Source organism: Oryza sativa, chromosome 7 (genome assembly GCF_034140825.1).
Source record: "Oryza sativa Japonica Group chromosome 7, ASM3414082v1".
In the NCBI taxonomy this organism is placed as follows: Eukaryota; Viridiplantae; Streptophyta; class Magnoliopsida; order Poales; family Poaceae; genus Oryza; species Oryza sativa.
The window spans coordinates 29,793,049-29,813,369 of record NC_089041.1 but is presented as its reverse complement, the minus strand read 5'-3'; the positions used below and the strand labels follow the sequence as shown (position 1 = coordinate 29,813,369).

Here is a 20,321-nt window from a genome sequence, read left to right as displayed (position 1 = left end):
TGAAAACAAATGTTGATACTGCATCCTGCAAGCTAGGATAATGTGAGACAGGATCTAAAGACGGAAATATTAGCTCAGAGAACATAGCATAAAGATCCACAGCTGTGCAATGATTTCTAGGCAATACAAAAAAGGATAAATCGCTAAGATAACAAGGAGAGGGATCGCGCCGAGATCATCTACCATCTAAATAATTTAATAATATAAACTACCTCTGAACTCAAGTACACAACCAGTCCTCGGAATGCATTTAACCAGATAAAACCTAAAAAATTGCTCACTCGACCAGCGAACAAGTCGTCCGGCCTGGCCAGTGGGCATTCCTAGCTCTAAGTCAGTAACGCGAACATCTTATGATCCCTTAGCTCCAGTCTTCATTACGCATTTCCCTGAATTTAGAACATGCAAAGTTGATGCAAGGCAAAATATGTTAGCATGTGCAAATGAACAATGAACATGGTTGGGATAAATGATCAGGGTTCTATTTACCTCCAAATGGCGACATATCCAGTTTAGCCTGCACCATCTAAGGAACTTGAGGAACCATTGGCAGGTATTTGAGATCATACCTGAGAAGGGCTGGACCAAATGCATTATACTTTCCCGAACTGCTATATGCCTGTTCAGCATCAGCACTCTTAGAAAACACTACTCTTGCGATCTTTGATTTCTTGTTGATTTCAGTCGCACCCTCCATGATTGGCCCGTGCATACGGAATATACTATTGATGTCATCCACAGAAGGGATGGCTTCTGCATTACTAAAATGTAAGATCAGAGCTGCCGGTCCATCTGCCTGTTTCACAGCAGGTGAATCAGCAGAGGCCTCATCTTGAGGTGCAACCTCCTGCTTCATCTTCTTATTAAAACTCCTGTTCTGAGACAGCCGCTTCATTTTGCGGCCCTCATAGTCACTTGATGTGTCTCCATCATCAAAATCACTGATTATAATATCACACCAATATGAGTCTTCTGCCTTTCTTGCTGAGTAGATACTCCCTGCTGACTTCCTCCGACCCCTATGGCCATCCGCCACCTCTAAGTCACCTTCTTCTTTTGCAGCTGGGTACAAGCTTCTGGCCGTATTTTTTCTACCTTTCTTGCCACCCAATGTCTGCAGCAGCTCCTTGTCGTCGTATGTGGCCGGCACTTCTGAGTCCTTGTATTTTGAGAAGAAGCTAAGAATGACAGGCACAGAGTCATAGCCCTTGAAGTTGAATGGATCAGCAGCAACGGATGTAAGCTGTAGAAACATGTCAGCGGCTGGTGGATATTGATACTCCACTGTTTCTTGGATCACCTCGTCCTCGTCCTTGAGGTGTGCAGGCCTCCCAGCATTGTTTTTCCTAGGCCTCCCGCGTGGCCTCCCGCGTGGTGCACCGCTGCCCCTGCCGCCCTTGGAGACCCTCTTGCGGTCGAAATCGACTTCGGAATCGGAGTCAGTGGCACCCTTCTTGCGTGGGTCCCAATCCTCATCGGAGTCATCGAGGATTTCCTCCTCCACCTCCTTCCTCTTCCTCCCCCTCCTCCTGGATGGGGGGTAGGAGTTGCAGTTGTTGGGAGTGGCTGCGGCGGCGGAGACATTGGGTAGGCCGAGGTGGAGGGTGTACTCGGGAGGGTCGGGTAGGCCCCTGAACTTGTCGAAGGCTCTGAGATGCGCCTTAGCGACGGCGGCGTGGACACGGTTGGAGAAGCCCATGCGGTGGGCGGCCAAATCGTGCAGCAGGGCGATGAAATCGCGGGGGAGGAAGGGGCGGGCGATGCGGCCGGGAGCGGTGAGGGCAAGCTCAACGCGGCGCTCGAACTCGAGGAGGGAGGCATCGAGGGCGGCGTCGAAGTCGTCGGCCTCGCCATCGTAGAGCTCGGCGACGGGGAAGTAGGGCTCGTAGGGCCTGAGCTGGGCGGCGTCGCACCAGGCGAGGGCCTTGTCGCCGAAGAAGGAGACGAGGAGCTGGGCGCCGGTGGGGGCGGCGGAGATGACCTCGCCGGGCCAGGCCGGGTGGGAGAGCTTCTTGCCCCAGACCAGGTCGCCGGGGGCGAAGGGGCATGCACCTGCTCCTGCTCCTGCCCCTGCTCCTGCTCCTGATGGAGGATGAGGATTCGGATCCGTAGCCGGTGGCGGTGGCGGTGGGGGATTCTTCCTGGGGCGGCCGCGGCCACGCTTGGGCGGCGCTAGGGTTTGGGGGTCAGCGGCGGAGTTGAGGTCGAAGGGTGTGGACATGGTGAGCGCAAGCTAGGGTTTGGATTGGTGGATGGGAAAAGTGGGGATCGATCGATCGATCGGAGCGGAATGGATTCTTTGGTAAGGGCTTGAGACTTGAGAGGCTTTGGGCGGAGGAATGGAATGGATGATCCAATCCACCCTCCTCTTCTCTTCTCTAGTAGCCTCCTCTCCTCTCCTCTCTCCTGTGAGTGACTACTCTCTACTGGTGTACTGAGGAGGAGGATGAGGGTTTGTCAGTGATGCTGTGCCTCACTGCTACTGTTATTATTTACTACTACTGTAGCACGGCAAAGTTAAATCAGGGGTAAACATCAATGCTCACTATCTCATCTCATCTACGAAAAACAACCTCTCTTCCAATCTTCCAATACTCCCGTTCGAAACCATGACAAAGAGTGGATAAACTTTTTGGATTTTTATGGCACGTTTTTTGAAACTACTAAACGGTGTGTTTCGTGTGAAAACCTTTTACGGTGTGTTTCGTGTGAAAACCTTTTATATGAAAGTTATTCTAAAATATCATATTAATCTATTTTTTAAGTTTATAATAATTAAAACTCAATTAATCACACGTTATTATCACCTCATTTGCGTGAAATGTTGAAAATTTAGTTATAATTCGGTATATTTTAATCCAAAATAACAAGATAATAAACATGATATTTACAATAGGATTTGATCCAGTGATAGTGGTGAATGTAATCAACATTAGCATGCTTAACGTAGAATAAGCATCAACAACCACATAATAACGCAATGTTGATATTACGATGAACATTAACAGTAAAACTTCTAATTAAAATAATATAAGAAGGTTATACCCCAAGAATAGTCCTCCGTTGGAGTTTGAGGCGGTATTGCCTCCGTTGGTGTTGACGGGAACCTCCTTCTCCTTGTCTCTAGTGTTGCCGTTGTCATGTTGCCGCTGTCTCCAATGTTCGACATGTTAGTGAAGACGAAGTAGACATTGACGAACGCAGTGAGTAGTCACGCCTTGCGCTCTCCAAAAACCTGATCGCCCGTCCGTCCGTGCAAACGTCGCAACAGTGCGTGGTTTCAGAGGCATACTCTCCCAAACGTCGCAGCAGTGCGTGGTTTCGGAGGCATACTCTCCCAACGCGTGTGCACACACTCGTCAGGATGGGATTACCGTAGCAGCAACAGCCTTGGAAATGGATGAAAGTGTGTCTCCCTTCTTCTTAGGGAGATCAAATCCATTCTCATTTTATAGGAGGAATGGAAGATGAAGAGTAAGAGTCATGGAATAGGAAGAGGAATAGAGTAACTAATTCTCATCAATTAGCCATCAACCATCCTCCACTACACAACCATCAACCAACCATCAATTAGAAGTAATTGATGTAGGTTACCAATGGAATAGAAAGAGAAATAGAGCAACTAATTGTTATCAACTAGCCATGTGAAAGTGCATCTAGGCCCCTAATGATTTTGGTGATTAATTACAATGCGATTAGAGAGGACTAACATTTTTATTCAAGTAAATGTGAAGGTTGTTATGTCCTTAATGAGTTAAAGTAATGCATATCCCGCCAAATGCGTTGACATGATGTGATGCGGCAAATGAGCAAATGGTATATTGTACTTTTTATTTTCCTTGAGTTAATAGGAAAGCCGCAATATTAAGAGGGATGATGCATTGACATATGAGGAGTGATCAAAGTGCTCAAAATCAATTTTTAAAAGTGTTTCTCCTCAGTTTGATGTGTTCTGGAATTTTTCGGAGTTTTTCGAAATTCATTTTCGGACTTTCCGAAAATACACAGAACCACTTTTCGCTTCTGGAAATTTTCGGATATGTCTGAAAGGCATTTTCAGACTTTCCGAAAATGACTAAGAAGGCAAACATGGTTCTGTATATTTTCGGACTTGTCCGAAACTGATTTTCGGATTTTCCGAAAAACATCAGTAGAGTCTCTTTCGCTTCTGTAAATTTTCAGAGTTTTCCGAAAGGAATTTTCGGACTTTCCGAAAATGTCCAGAAGGGTGTTTTTGGTTCTGGAAATTTTCGGACTTGTCCGAAAAGTTTTCAGAATGTCCGAAAAATCTTCAGTTGACTTTACTGTCGGTGCCGAGCTGGAATTTTCGGACTTGTCCGAAAATCTTTCGGAATATCCGAAAATCCCATTTATTGTGCACAACGGGCAGAATTTGGGTTGTGGCTATAAATAGCCCCATCCCCTCACTTGTGAGGGCTGCTGGTCACATTGGATATTCTTGTGCCCTTGGCTTGCTCTTGTTGAGATTCACTTTTGAGCCTTGCTTTCTTGTTTCCCCTCTCACCCGTGTTCGATTCGGATTTGGTGTGTGTGTGAGAGTTGTGGATTCGAGTTTGTGTGAGTACTTGTTGTTGACTTCGTAAAGATTTGTGAGCACTTGCATCATCTCCGGGAGTTCATTGCATCATTTGTTACTCTTGGAGGTTGAGGACTCCTAGGCGGCTAGGTGTTGCTCCCGAGCCACCGATCTACTTGTGGTTGGCCGGGAGAAGTTTGTGAAGGTCGGGTCTCACCTCCGAAAGGGAAGAGATACTCTTAGTGGAAGGAGGAGTGCTTAGTGCAACCTCTTGAGGAAAGGGTCAGCTAAGACCCGGCTCTTAGTGAGCTCCTCAACGGAGAGTAGAATTCCCTCAAGGATTCGAACTTCGGGAACAACTTCGTGAGCTTCATCTTTGGTGACTTCACATCCTCCCTCTCCTTTAGCTTTGCTTGTTTGAGCCGCTATAGGTCTAGTTGCTGTTTGTGCTAGTATATTCTTGTTGTAGGCAACTAGATCTAGGTTTTACCTTGTGTTTGTGCTGACTCCGATAAATTTTCGGATATATCTAAAAATTTTGGAAATATCCGAAAATTACTGCTTCCGCTTTTAATTGAATTCTTGAATTAGCCTATTCACCCCCCTCTAGGCCTAATTGACACTTTCACCATCAACCATCCTCCACTACATAACCATCAACCATCCATCAATTAGGAGTAATTGATATAAGTTACCAATTCCCTAATCAAATGGATTAATTCTCAAAACTCTTCATCCCATTGATATCCCATAAGAGAATGAATACACATGAATTCCTAGCATAATGAGCCTTGGAATTTATTTGATTTAAATGGATCAATTACCCAATTAAATCTAACATGAAACACTTAATCTTCATCTTCAAGAGATTCAAACACCACCTTAGGGCCTGCTTAGTTCTCAAACAAAATTTTTCGCGTTGTCGCATCTAATGTTTGGACACATGCATGGAGTATTAAATGTAAAAAAAACAAACCAATTATACACTTCGCTAGGATTAATTAGGCTAATTGCGCCATGATTTGACAATATGGTGCTACAGTAAACATTTGCTAATAACGGATTAATTAGGCTTGATAAGTTCGTCTCGCAATTTCCTGGTGGAATCTGTAATTTATTTTGTTATTAGACTACGTTTAATACTTCAAATGTGTGTCCGTATATTCAATGTGACATGCAGAGGCAATTTTTTTTTTGCCAACTAAATAGGCTCTTAGGCCTTGTTTAATTCGCGAGACGAAAAGTTTCGACATATCACATCGGATATACGGACACATATTTGAAGTATTAAACATACACTAACAAAATAAAATACAGATTTCGCTTGTAAACTGCGAGACGAATTTATTAAGTCTAATTAATTCGTCATTAGCAAATGTTTATTGTAGCACCACATTATCAAATAATGGAGCAATTAGGCTTAAAAGATTTGTCTCGCAATTTCAACACAATCTGTGTAATTAGTTTTTTTTCTTATATTTAATACTCCATGCATATGTCCAAACATTTGATGTGATAGGGTGAAAAGTTTTTTGTTTGGTAACTAAGCAGGGCCTTAAATTCATACTTCTCCATAAAAATATTAACCAAAACTGATTTGGATTATATATTCACCTTTACATCTGCTCTTAAGTTTTTCTTGTTTTTAGTCCTTGTGTTTTCACAGGTGTTGCCTTTCAGAGGCATTTCTATTAAATGTTACTTTAATCAAAACATACGTAGCTCTCAACAAAGTTATGTATACCTCACCGTTATATCTAGAAAACATATTCTGCCTACATAAGCTTTCGGTGCAAAATATCTCAATTTTTTTTGTTAAAAAAATATACACGTACTTCCAATGTTACAACACATATGTGCAAAGTACTATCTTTAAATTAATTATGTTTTAGCCGTACAAAGAAATACAAAATACAAACAATTTTAAGAGTTATTTTTTTTGGTTATGCAGGTGCATTACTAAGAGCAGGTACAATAGCAGCCTATAAGCCAGCTATAAACATATTTTAAAGAGATAAAGAAAGAGAGAGAAGAGCAGCGGGCTACATATTTGTAGCTAACTACAACACGGACTCCAAGACGTAATGTATGTATGACAGATAGGACCAGATATTAATAGTATAGCAAGCAACTATTGTATGAATTGACTATTACAGCTATAGATGATTTAGAGCTAACAATGGGCTATACTATTAAATTTGCTCTAACAATAGATTTGTTGACACAAACTCCCTTTATAAGCACGACACGGTACGACATACGTATGGGTTAACATTTTGATTGGTGGCAGCTGCTGCAGGGCCCAATTCGAACACAAGTCCCACGGCCTGTGGTAACCCAGCCCACTCCACCACAAGACCAATAATCGATTATTTATTACTCCCTTCATATTTTAATGTATGACGCCGTTGACTTTTTATTCAACGTTTGACCATTCGTCTTATTCAAAAAATTTATATAACTATCATTTATTTTATTGTGACTTGATTTATTATCAAATATTCTTTAAGCATGACATAAATATTCTCATATTTGCACAAAAATTTGAATAAAATAAATGGTCAAACGTTTGTCAAAAAAATCAACGGCGCCATACAAACTAGGCTTCCATCCAATGGCAATGGGGGTTCGATCAAGCACGACAAAGCAAAAGGAATCGAACGATTAATAGCTACTCCTACTAAACAGTACTACTCACCACCCTCTTCCCTTCATTGCTGTTGATGTTGTTTGGTCTTTTTTTTTTGTTAATTTGTTTATTAAAGGAAAACCCGCACCCTCACTCTCAGTCTAGCTCCCTGCTGCTTCCACAGCTACTTAATTGTAGGATGTAGGATGGTGCGTGCTAGCTGCAGCTCACTACTACAACTGTACTAGCTAGCAGATCGCAGCTAGTAGCAGAGAGGAGAGGAGAGGAGTTGATCTGAGGTAGGATAGGAGAGCAGCAGATCAGATCAGATCGATCCGGGCAGGCGGGCAGCATGGCGTCGGCAGGTGGCTGCAAGAAGAAGACGGGAAATAGTCGTAGTAGGAGCCCTCGTAGCCCGGTGGTGCTGCGGAGGGCGATGCTGCATTCGTCCCTCTGCTTCCTGGTCGGCCTCCTTGCCGGCCTCGCCGCCCCCTCCGACTGGCCCGCTGCCGCCGGCGCCGCCGTCTTCCTCCGCACGCTCCGTGCCAGCAATGTCATCTTCAGTCGCAGTAGCAATAGGCCGCAGCAGCCGCAGCTGGTGGTAGTGGTCACCACCACCGAGCAGTCCGACGACTCCGAGCGGCGCGCCGCCGGGCTGACGCGCACGGCGCACGCGCTGCGGCTGGTGTCGCCGCCGCTTCTCTGGCTGGTGGTGGAGGAGGCCCCCGCGGAGAAGCACGCGGCGCCGCCCACGGCGCGGCTGCTGCGGCGCACGGGGGTGGTGCACCGCCACCTCCTCATGAAACAAGGAGATGATGATTTTAGCATGCAGATATCGATGAGGAGGGAGCAGCAGAGGAACGTGGCTCTGCGCCACATCGAGGACCACCGCATCGCCGGCGTCGTGCTCTTCGGGGGCCTCGCCGACATCTACGACCTCCGCCTCCTCCACCACCTCAGGGACATCAGGTACAGCATCACAATACATACCTACGTATATGCGTACACTACATCCTTATTAGAGTCTTAGAAAAAAATACTCGTACGTTGTAACATGTTATGGTTTAGTTAAGATGAAATTCACTATGTGAATTCACTTGAATCTATATATTTCTAGAAAATCATGAGCTACAGTTAAAAGTCCGACGAGTCCGCTCATCACAATTTAGTATGCGAGTTTTTTTTAAAGAGATTCTTTTATACGATTCTTCCTGTATTACTAAAAAGCGAACAAACTTAAAAAAAAAACCAGATATGTATTTCCAAAAACGAACGAACTTGGAAACTGACTCTACACGAATGACGTGCCAAAGTACCGGTAAAAATATTTTCAATTTTTATAATATAGGCTGTGTTCCCTTCAAAACTTCCAAAAATTCCGTCAAATCAACTATTTGTACACATGCATGGAGCATTAAATGTGGATAAAAAAAACCAATTGCACATTTTGCATGTAAATTACGAGACGAATCTTTTGAGCCTAATTACGCCATGATTTGACAATGTGATGCTATAGTAAACATTTGCTAATGACGGATTAATTAGGTTTAATAAATTCGTCTCGCGGTTTATAGGCGGAATCTGTAATTTATTTTGTTATTAGTCTATATTTAATACTTCAAATGTGTATCTGTCTACTTAAAAAAAAATTGGTACACCAACTAAACACCTCTATAGTAGAGGTAAAGATATTTTAGTCAACACTCAACTACATTCCGCTATATATAGGCCTGGGTTAGTTACTAATTTTCTTTTTAAACTTTTAATTTTAATGTAGAACTAAACAAAGCCATACTACTCCAGTATGTTTTTAATTACTAGTAGTGAGCTAGCTAGCTAGAGACAAACAATGTACACATAACATGGAGGCCTCCCGGAGTGATAGTTTTTGTACGTAAGCAGGTACTCCCTCCGTCCCAAAATAAGCATAGCCATGAATTTTCGTGTCTAATTTTAATTGTCCATTTTATTTAATTTTTTTAAAAAACTAAAAAAAATATAAGTCACACATAAAGTACTATTCGTGCTTTATAATCTAATAACAAACAAAATACTAATCATAAAAAAATAAATAAAATAGATGATCAAAATTGAACACAGAAACTCGTAACTATGTTTGTTTTTGAACGGAGGGAGTACTACGAAGCTAGGGTGTCGGTGGATGGAAGGGCCCTCCCTACTACTACAATAGCTACTCCTTAGGATTCAAAATTATATATGTGTCATCCTATTCACATTTTTCTCTCCAATCACTCTTTGAAATTTCTCCCCATTTTACTCTATAGTGCACCCTCCATCCCTAAAAAAATAAAATTAGAGATAAACCTGGATAAATTCATTCTCAAAAGGTACTACCTCCGTCCCATATTACTTGTCGCTTTGACTTTTTCCTTATAACGTTTGACCATTCGTTTTATTTGAAAAATTTATACAAATATAAAAAGGGATAAGTCATACTTAAAATACTTTTGATAATAAAGCAAATCACAAATAAAATAAACAATAATTTCAAATTTTTTTAATAAAACGAATGATCAAACATTACAAATAAAAAAAGGTAGTATCTTTTTAAGACGGGGAGAGTACTCTATAATTTATTATTATGTAGGAGTACTTACTACTAATTTAAAGTTGAGCGTGAAAAATGATTGCTGAAATTAAAATGAGAGGGATGTCGTAGCAGTAGCGCGTTAATTATTGTATATGGCCGTACAGTGCAGTATAGTACAGGATGTGTCGGCAAGAATGAATGATTTGATGGGGCTGGCATATGTAAATGCAGGACATTTGGTGCGTGGCCCGTGGCGACAGTGTCGGCGTACGAGCGAAAGGTGATGGTGCAAGGCCCACTCTGCATCAACACATCCTCCTCGTCGGTGATCACCCGCGGCTGGTTCGATATGGACATGGACATGGCGGCCGGCGGCGAGCGGCGAGCGGCCGCTGACCGGCCGCCTCCGGAGACGTTAATGGAAGTGGGCGGGTTCGCGTTCAGCAGCTGGATGCTGTGGGACCCGCACAGGTGGGACCGCTTCCCCCTCTCCGACCCCGACGCCTCGCAGGTCAGCCACTGCCCAGTGCCCGGAAAGAGATCCCTGACTTTGTGCAGTTTGCAGTTATGCCACTGGTGACACCAGTGGCATAACACCAGTGGCATAACTGCAAACCAGTGGCATAACTGCAAACTGCACAAAGTCAGGGGATCCTCATTCCCAGTGCCCACCCATCATCGCTACCTCTCACTCGATCTACTCCTGCCACGTAGTAGTAATTAATTAGCCTAACCACGTCGTCCACCCCACCTTCAGGCGGACCGGAGTATTATATCACGATTCTCAATTTCTTACTTATTAGTCATTCCATATTTTAACGTATAACGTCGTTGACTTTTAAGTAAAGTTTGATCATTCGTCTTATTTAAAAGGAAAAAGTACGTTTTACCCTCTGAACTATTGTGACAGTACGAATTACCCTCCCGAACCATAAAATCAGATATATTACACCTCAAACTATTGATACCGGATGAATTACCCCCCCGACTCAATACTGAGCGGTTTTGCTCCTACGTGGCATAGACATGGCGTCGATGTGGAAATCCAATCAGCAAAAAAAACACACACACACACACACACACAAGGGCCCACATGTCATTATCTCTCTTCAGTCTTCCCCCTCCCCCTTCTCTCTCTCAGGCGTGCGTCAACGGGCAATGCGCGACGGCAGCGGCACGCGGACGGGCGGCGAGCGCGGCAAGGAGTGGTGGGGCCGAGACAGGCGGCGGGCGGGTCGGGGGCGCAGCGGACGTGGTGGAGAGGTGGCCGGCAGGCGTGACGGCGCCTGTGCCCTCCTGTCGCGGCGGCAGCGGCGCGCGGACAGGCGGCGAGCGGGGGCCGCGGGCGCGGCGGGTGGCGCGGCAGGGAGTGGTGGGGCCGGGGCAGGCAGCGGGCGTGGTGGAGAGGCGGCCGGCGGGCCTGACGGCGCCCGTGCCCCCTATCGCAGCGGAGGGCGGCGAAGTGGCGAGGGCGGCGAAGTGCCCTCCTCTCATACCTCTCTCTCGGGCCGTCGGGAGGTCGGTGCGCACGCCTGAGCTTGCCGTCGTCATCTTCAATGTCCTCGGGACCTTGGCGCCCGTGCCCGTCTCGCCCTCCCCACCGCGCCCACCGGAGCTCGAGGCGGCAGGAGGAGGGGACAGCGAAGGGGAGCCTGGGCTCATCGTACTCCAGCAGGAGCGGCTCGAACGACGACGGCGGCGGCTGGGGGATGACTCCGACGACTCTTCCGGCCTCCACGCTCCCTCGCCGGTCTCCTCACCTCCTTCCTCTCTGCCCGCCCCGCTAATGCCGGCATGCTTCGGCCGCCGCCGCTCCGCCCGCGTTGCCACCGCTGCTTCGCCCCGCCGCTCTGCCGCCGGCGCGCGAGTCGCAGCCGCTAGCATCTAACGGGAGAGAGAGAGGGGGTGAGAGGGAAAGAGAGAGAGAATATTATGTCATGACAGGTGGGCCCTATCCTTTATTTAATGAAAAACTTGCTGACTGGACTGCCACGTAGACCAAAACCGCTTACAAAACTGTTGGGGGGGTTTCATCCGGTATCGATAGTTGAGGGTGAAAAATGACTGGTTTTCAGGTTTAGGGGGTAATTCATACTCACCCAATACTTCAGGGGGTAATTCGTACTTTTCCTATTTAAAATTATTGTGTAAATATAAAAATATTTATGTCATTCTGATAAAACATTTGATGATAACTCAAGTCATAATAAAAAAAATAATAATTATCCAAATTTTTTAAATAAAACGAATGATCAAATGTTGGTTAAAAAGTCAACAACATTATATATTAAAATACGGGGAAGGGAGTACTTTCTTGTCATGTCCTGGGGCTGGTCCTAGCTATAGATAGATCAGTAGTACTACCTCGTTTCAGATTATAAGACTTTCTAGCATTTGTCCATATGTATATAGATGTTGATTAATCTAGTCACACACACACACACACACATATATATATATATATATATATATATATATATATATATATATATATATATATATATATATATATATATATATATATATATATATATATATATATAGTGTGTGTGTGAGTAAAGTCGAAACGAAGGAAGTAGCTAGCTAACTGAAAAGAGATTAAAAGTCGGAAGAATATAATGCGCAATTCACGTACGCACACGACACTAGACACGCACAAGCTCCGCGTCTGTCTGCTTTCTTTTTGGTTTGTTTGTTTGCTTGCTTGCTTAATTTCATCAATCATTTCCATATATTATTCCAGCCTCACTAGCTAGAAGCCTTTCAGCGTGTAGTAGTAGTACATGTACTATAATTACCGTACAGTTTGGATCCCAATCTGCAGATTCATCATTACATAAGTACACAGTAACTATTGACAATTACGAAGTAGGAGTACGTACTAGTAATTGAGATTATATATATATATATATATATATATATATATATATATATATATATATATATATATATATATATATATATATATATATGCGCTTAATAATATGTGTATACATATATATGCAGGAATCAGTGAAGTTCGTGCAGCGGGTGGCGGTGGAGGAATACAACCAGTCGACGACGAGGGGGATGCCGGACTCCGATTGCTCCCAAATCATGCTCTGGCGCATCCAAACTACGCTCTAGGCTCTAGCTAGCTTAATTTCATTCTTCTTCCTTAATCATCGATCGTCAATCTCCAAAACCCACACTCCTACTCCTATCTAAGACAAATACCTGCATATAAATATATACACACGTATACGTGGTGTGTTCACGTACGGTTAATTAAGCTGCAAGGAAGTACTCCGCAATACTACATGCATATATGTTTTCACCTTACTTACGTCGAGTCTTTGTGATTCTCGGTCTCTTTTTAAGTAAGAGTGACAATATATTCACGAGGAAAATACATCAGTGATATACCACAACCTGTGTGGAGGGTGAAATTTTTAGTCACTCGCTTTGTAAGTTGATCAACCCAGCTTAAGATTCTGATAAGCAGCTGCTGAGAAACTAGCTGGTGACTTCTAAGTTCATTTTCTAGATTCTACAACTACAGACTCTCAGAATCTGGATAAAAAACTAGACTGTTTGGAGGAGCTTCTGGCAACTGGAGATTCTAAGAGAAACTGAAGGTGTTAGAAGCTCCCCAAACAGATTCATAGGCTAAATCTTGTCCAACAGATGTCATTTCTGCTGGTTTTCTCTTATAGCATGGACACACACGATGTATAAATAAATCAACAGCGGAGGCAGGTACCAAATCATGACAGTTGATTGTGCTAGATTCAATGGTTCAATAATGTAGGTACCAGACAACGCCATCTAATCTGGGAGATGGTACCGGCTCGAGGAACGGAATTGCTAGAAAACTTTCGCAAGTTTTTCTTTTTTGCCCCTAAAACTTTTGAGATTTGTGCATTAACGTAAAAAAAAAGATAATCTCCAAGAAATTCTATTGACAAGTGTCCAAATCTCAGAAATGGCATCGATAAGTGTGAGTTTTAAGAAATGCCATCGTACAAACGACTTTGTCCTAAAAATGCCATCGTCGTTAGGGTTATGTCCATTCCACGCCATTAAATTCTATAGGATGAACAGTGTATTTAATGGTGTAAAGTGGACGGCGATGGCATTTTTGGGACAAAATCGTTTGTACGATGGAATTTCTTAGAACTCACACTTGTCGATGGTATTTCTTGGATTTGGACGCTTGTCAATGGCATTTCTTGAATTATCTCTAAAAAAATCGCTAGAAAGAAATTTTCACGCATGCCACGCGTAAGATCCCTATGCTAACCAACCAAATCATAGTTGAATACAAGTTTTATATAAATTACATCGTAGTTATAATACAATTACACTTCAATTATGTGATGTCGCATGCGTGACGGAGAGGAGATATTTCAGCGTCTCGCGTGAAACATTGAGGTCGCGCACCTCTGCTTCACTTCATTACCTATCATGCCTATGTTAAATGAATGGTTGTATTTAATTTGGTACCTGGTGGTACCGTACCAGTATATTGTATTATCGTAGGCGCATGATGTTATGGTCCGCCTGTAATTTAGTATGTGTTTGGTTGCAGAGATTTGCTGGGTCGGGTTAGGTCGAATCCGCTTTTATAGATGTATAATTGTGGGGTTAGATGGGACGGGTTGACTCCAAAAGAGAATATCCTCCTGATATTTGGGTTCGACTCCCCCATCATTAGTATATAAAAAACCATCATAGGTGTCAGTTCCCAACCGGCTATATGTGCCGGTTTTCCTACCGGCACCTATTGATCGACACCAATACAAGCAACCGGCACCTATACCAAAAATAGAACCGGCACCTATAGGTTTGTACGAGCAAAAAAAAAGAGCCGGCTCGAATCGAGCCGGAACTCGCAATCGCAATCACTGCGCCATGCCCCACATCTAGTTTTTTGAAATCCCCACATCACAGATCATCCACCAATCACAGATCAAAACATATTCAACAAGAAAAGCATCCACAAATCAAAAAACATCTTAAAAGAATCTACAAAATCATCCCAAAAAAATTCCTCAGGCGCCGCCGCCCGCCGCCTCCCCTCCCACCGGATTTGACGGAGGGGAGTGTGCGGCGGCCGCCGTTGCTGTCTCCGAGGTCCGCCGTCTCCTCTTCGGTCGGATCGAGCGGAGGGGACAGCGCCGCGGCAGCCGCCGCCGGCCGTTCCCAAAGGTCCACCACCTCCCCTCCGGCTGGATCCGGTGGAGGGGAGGGCGCGGCCGCCGCCAGCCGCTGCTGCCGCCTCCGCCTGGCCACCGCCGAAGCCCGCCGACTCCCAACTGCCTCCCTCCACAGGCTCCCCTCCACGCCGCCGCCTCTGTCTGTGGGGTGCCCGCCGCCTCCCCACCTGTCGGATCTGGCGGAGAGGAGGGCACGGCCGCCGCCGCCTCTGCCGCGTCCACTAGGCCGGTTGCCAGCCGCGGGGGCTTGCCGTCTTCGCCATGCAGCCACTGCCGAGAGAGAGAGAGAGAGAGTGGTGGGAGAGAGACGCGAGAGCTGAGAGACGAGAGAAAGGTAGTAGATGGATAAGGCGGAGAGACGAGAGAAAGGTAGTAGATGGATAAGGCGGAGAAACGATTTGATAAGGACGCGTGGTGGTGTGGTGCTTATGGGCTCGGCTCGCCGGCTTGGCTCAAAGCTATAGGTGCCGGTTTTTTAAAAAAACCGGTACCTACAATATATGATAGGTGCTGGTTTTTTTAAAAAAACTGACACCTATAGTATAAGTGCCGGGTTTTTTTCTAGAACCAGCATCTATATATATTGTTTAAAGGTGCCGGTTCTATTTTTTCCATCGTAGGGAGGTGGGAAAAGCTCTATAGGTGTAGGTTTTAAATGAACCGACACCTATGAGCCGTTCTCTATGACGGTTTTTTAGTAGTGCATGAAAATTTGGCGGACCGATTCGACCCAACACTCTCGCGTGAATCACGTGAGGCAGCGGCGAGGTTGACCACGCGTCGCAGCCTCCTCCCTTTGTGCTTCCCCTCCCTCACTGGCTTCTCGTCCAGGAAGCGGCTGCGGCGGCGGCAACAGCGACGGCGGTGTTGGTAGGAAGCAGTGGGGAGGTTGATGCGCGAGGGAGTAGTCGTCACGACCTCTTTCCTTCTCCCTCCACACTTCCCCTCTTGTGCCATCTTCTTGTCCAAGAACGGAGGAGGCGGCTCCCAGCGACATCACTCTCGTGCCCTTCTCTTTGTGATAGCTGGTTGGTTGCATGAGACTATTGAAATTCCTAGCGATGATGTTTTTTTTTCAATAAATTTCATCAGAATAGAACAATTTTTTATATGAACAAGTGTTAAGACAATTCTGAAGCAGCTATATATAGTGGGTGGTCTAATTAATTAAGCTAATTCTAAGACAATTCTTTGTGAATCCCCCTAAGCCTAGCCTAGGAGACCCTCTCCCCTTTCCACCCTTCCCTGTTCCATTTGTACCCTAACTCAGGACCCTAACTAATCACGATTGCCGCTGCGGATCGTCAGAGTTGGAGGAGAAGCCCACTAGAGTACGAATCGCGAAACCGAATTGAAGTTTATAAATTTGTCAGAATTTATCTTTATTTTACTATATGGAATGTGGTTTACAGATTCCCGATAATAATAACTAATAGAGTTTGGGACCATGTGCGTATGTACCTAGATAGGGAGCTCAGCTCATTGATGCACATGTACATGCGTCCATGTCTGGTACTTACTTGCGGGTAACTAGCACGCACTTGCACTAATTGGATAGATCCATCCATCACGATCGAGCTCACCTATGGATGCCTACGCTATATACCACACTTAAAATCCACTCTTGCGTGCGTGCTTGGTGTCAGTGGAACAAGCACCGAAGAACGACTATCGATAGAAGTTGATGATGAGGCGCAGCTTGGTGATTGTGATGGTGGCCTGCAGCTGCGCCACAGCCATAGCCAGAGGAGGAGGAGGAGGAGGTCTGAAGCTCAACTTCTACTCGGAGTCGGAGAGGTGCCCGAGGGCGGAGGAGGTGGTGAGGGAGGAGGTGCGGAGGCTGTACGAGGAGCACGGCAACACGGCGGTGTCGTGGTTGAGGGCACTCTTCCACGACTGCATGGTCTACTCCTGCGACGCCTCCCTGCTGCTCCACACCACCACCACCACAGGCGTCTCCGAGCAGTCCTCCCACCGCAGCTTCGGCATGCGCAACTTCAAGTACATCACCGCCATCAAGGCCGCCGTCGAGCGTGAGTGCCCTGCCACCGTCTCCTGCGCCGACATCCTCGCCCTGGCCGCCCGCGACGGCGTGGCCATGCTGGGTGGGCCCTCGGTGGCCATGCGGACGGGGCGGCGCGACAGCAGGGAGAGCTACTACGGCGTGGTGGAGCAGTACATCCCCAACCACAACGACAGCGTGTCCACCGTGCTGTCGAGGTTCGCGGCCATCGGGGTGGACACGGAGGGAGCGGTGGCGCTGCTGGGCGCGCACTCGGTGGGGCGCGTCCACTGCTTCAACCTGGTGGGGAGGCTGTACCCGCAGGTGGACGGCAGCATGGAGGCGGCGTACGGGGAGTACCTGCGGGGGAGGTGCCCGACGGCTGCGGCGACGGAGGACACGAGAGAGGTGGTGTACGCGCGCAACGACCGCGTCACGCCCATGCTCATCGACAACATGTACTACCGCAACCTGCTCGCCGGGCGGGGGCTCCTCCTGGTGGACCAGCAGCTGGCCTCCGACGCCCGCACGGCGCCCTACGTCCGCCGGATGGCCGCCGACAACGACTACTTCCACCAGCGCTTCGCCGCAGCGCTTCTCACCATGTCCGAGAACGCGCCGCTCACCGGCGCACAGGGGGAGGTCAGAAAAGACTGCAGGTTCGTCAACTCTAGCTAAGCTCGACTAGCTAGTAGTACACATATACATACATATATGATCGATGTAAAAATAATTGAGGTACGTTCTATGAGATCGATCGGTCTGTGAACTAATCGATCGGCGGCCTCTATCTGTTGGCATCGACTCCTCCATTGGATCTTTGTATTTTTCTCAACTTGTATGTACGTACGTATGTATGTGGGGTTCCGTCGAGTCGTGTGTGTCCGTGACCGTAACTGGACTCAATTATTATGGAGTAACATAATATATATTGTATGCGTGGCGTTCCATCGTTACAAATATGCAACAGTGTCTATCATCATAGCAGTAGTGCAGTGGCGGCAGCGACATGTTTCGATGGATCAGATTCAAAATACTTTGGGGGAATAAGTTCACCGGAGGTCCCTTAACCACAAAACCAGAAATGTCTACCCCTAAACTCACTCGAACCGTTCACCGGAGGTCCCTCGGCAGTATTTTCGCCCGGTTTTGCTGACGTGGCATCCTAGTCAGCAAAAAAAAATTAAAAAAATACATGGGGCTCACATGTCAGCTGCACATTTTTTTCTTCTCTTTTCTTCTCCTTCTCTCCTCTTCTCCTTCAGGCTGCAGGCGGAGGCGGAGCAGCCGCGCGCCATGGCCGCCGTCGTCGTCGGCTCTCCACCGTCGTCGTCGCCATGAGCGAGGCTACGCGGAGCGGCCGTCCGGTGGCGGAGCGGAGGCAGCGGAGCGCGGCGGCGGGCGGAGCAGCCGCGCGCCGTGGCCGCCCTCGTCGTCGGCTCTCCACCGTCGTCGTCGCCGTGGGCGAGGCCTAGAGTTACATGCACATATGCATTCATTCATGAATGTAGTACATATATATTCGATCGATCGATCTTGTCACTTTCAACCAGTGCAGCCTGCAAATCAATCACAAGCTGCTTTTGCTTTGGTCTTTTTCTCTCTATTGCATGCATGTATCCCTCACTTGAGAACCCATAGCTAGCATGCATGCGTTCACGGGCTTTTGGCCTTTCTTCTCTCGCGCGTGGAGGGACGCCATTGCCGCCGACAAGCTCGCGAGTGAAGCTCGGCCGGCTCTCTCTCCTCTCCGGCAAGAAGGGCGCCAAGGCCGCCCTGTCCGACGACGACGATTACGAGCCCCCCGCGCCGCCGCTCCCACCCGGGGACGGCGACAATGACGAGGAGCCCATCAACCTCGTCTTCAAGGGCGGAGATGAGGCCGGCGGGAGAGGGGGTGGCGCGCCGCATCGGCGAAGAGGTCGTTGCCGACCTCCTACCGCCGCTCCGCAGCCACACTTGCCCCCCGCCGCTCGCCGACCAGGCCCCCCGCTCTGTCGTAATCGCCCGCCGTCCTCTGCCCACCGCTGCTCCGCCTACCACGCTCGTGGAGGTCAACCAACACGACGACGACACCGGCGGTGAAGAGCTAGAGCATGACGAGCGCCGCCGCTCCGCTGCCACTCTCGCCCGCTGCCCTGCCCGCCGCTCCCGCCGTCCCAGCTGCCTCTCTCCCCCTCTCCCGCCACCGCTGGCGCGCTCGCTCCACGCCGCCCACCGCCGTGCCCGCCTCCTCTCCCCTCTCTCGCTTCTTCCCCGCGCGCCGCTGTGCCCGCACCGCTGCCTGTCGCCACGCCCTCATCTGCCCGGCCGCCTCACTGAAGAAGACGAGAAAAGAAAATGTGCAGCTGATATGTGGGCTCCATGTACTTTTTAATTTTTTTTACTGACTAGGATGCCACGTCAGTAAAACTGGGCAAAAATACTGCCGAGGGACCTCCGGTGAACGGTTTGAGGGAGTTTAGGGGTACACATTTCTGATTTTGTGGTTAAAGGACCACAGAAAATCTCGCTGTTAAGTTGAGAGACCCCTGGTGAACTTATTCCTAGTTTGGGATAGAGCGTTGACTGACGTTGGTTGCGATTGGGCCTCTTTCTCATCTTTCGACAAGTTTAATTGGGCCCCCATCACAACGTACGGCATATTTTATCCCCAACGTCTCCACTCTCACACCTCCCTCTCTCCTGAGTCCCCTCTTTCAAGATATTTAACTATTTATCAATTTTACATATAGCAATTTCACTAAACTTACATATCATAGATACATACATGATGGTCCACATATCGTAGGTTGTGAGTAACAAATCATTAATTACAACATCTTAAAAGTAACGAATAGTTAAATGCCCCTACGAGTCCCACATAAGCAACCTCACCGACGACGTCATGCACCCAAGCCGGTCGGCATCGGCAGCCTCGCCTCCACTCAGAGTAGGTGTACAATAGCAGACTATAAGCTAACTATAAATATATTTCGAGGAGATACCAAAACATGGCAGGGAAAGATTTGTAGTGGCAGATCTATCTCTTCTTCAAAAAAGATTATCAATCTTGGAGTATATGTATAGTTAGCTTTTGTATGAGAGCTAACACTCATTTTTTTCTTTATCTTTCTCTTCCACATAAGATTATAGTTGGCTTATAACCCACTGCCATCCTTGCTACATACTCTCTCCGTGCTCGTAAAGGAAGTCGTTTTGGACAGCGACACGGTCTCCAAAACACAACTTTGACTTCTTGTTTCTATAAAAATATTTATTAAAAAGTGATATATGTATACTTTTATGAAAGTATTTTTCAAGACAAATCTATTCATATAACTTTTACATTTTCAAACTCAACAACTAACTTTAGAGTTATTCATGATTTATATTCCCAAAGTTTGATTTAAACATTATTCTAA

At 46.7% G+C, this 20,321-nt stretch overlaps 3 protein-coding genes across 3 annotated transcripts; 2 read left to right on the top strand and 1 right to left on the bottom strand.

Moving 5' to 3' along the window:
- Positions 1-55: 55 nt before the first annotated feature.
- Positions 56-2,350, bottom strand: LOC4344395 (PWWP domain-containing protein 5). Its single transcript, XM_015791065.3, has 2 exons — positions 490-2,350; positions 56-389 (listed from the first exon to the last, which is right to left on the bottom strand). Exon 1 carries the CDS (start codon positions 2,219-2,221, stop codon positions 527-529), a length of 1,695 nt encoding a protein of 564 aa, XP_015646551.1. The 5' UTR covers positions 2,222-2,350; the 3' UTR covers positions 56-389; positions 490-526.
- A 4,976-nt stretch (positions 2,351-7,326) lies between these two features.
- LOC4344394 (probable glucuronosyltransferase Os07g0694400) lies at positions 7,327-13,255 on the top strand. The gene is made up of 3 exons (NM_001422365.1): positions 7,327-8,135; positions 9,949-10,228; positions 12,724-13,255. Exons 1-3 carry the CDS (start codon positions 7,519-7,521, stop codon positions 12,841-12,843), a joined length of 1,017 nt encoding a protein of 338 aa, NP_001409294.1. The 5' UTR covers positions 7,327-7,518; the 3' UTR covers positions 12,844-13,255.
- Positions 13,256-16,285: 3,030 nt separating this feature from the next.
- Positions 16,286-17,879, top strand: LOC4344393 (peroxidase 21). Its single transcript, XM_015789771.3, has one exon. It carries the CDS (start codon positions 16,600-16,602, stop codon positions 17,593-17,595), a length of 996 nt encoding a protein of 331 aa, XP_015645257.1. The 5' UTR covers positions 16,286-16,599; the 3' UTR covers positions 17,596-17,879.
- Positions 17,880-20,321: the final 2,442 nt, after the last annotated feature.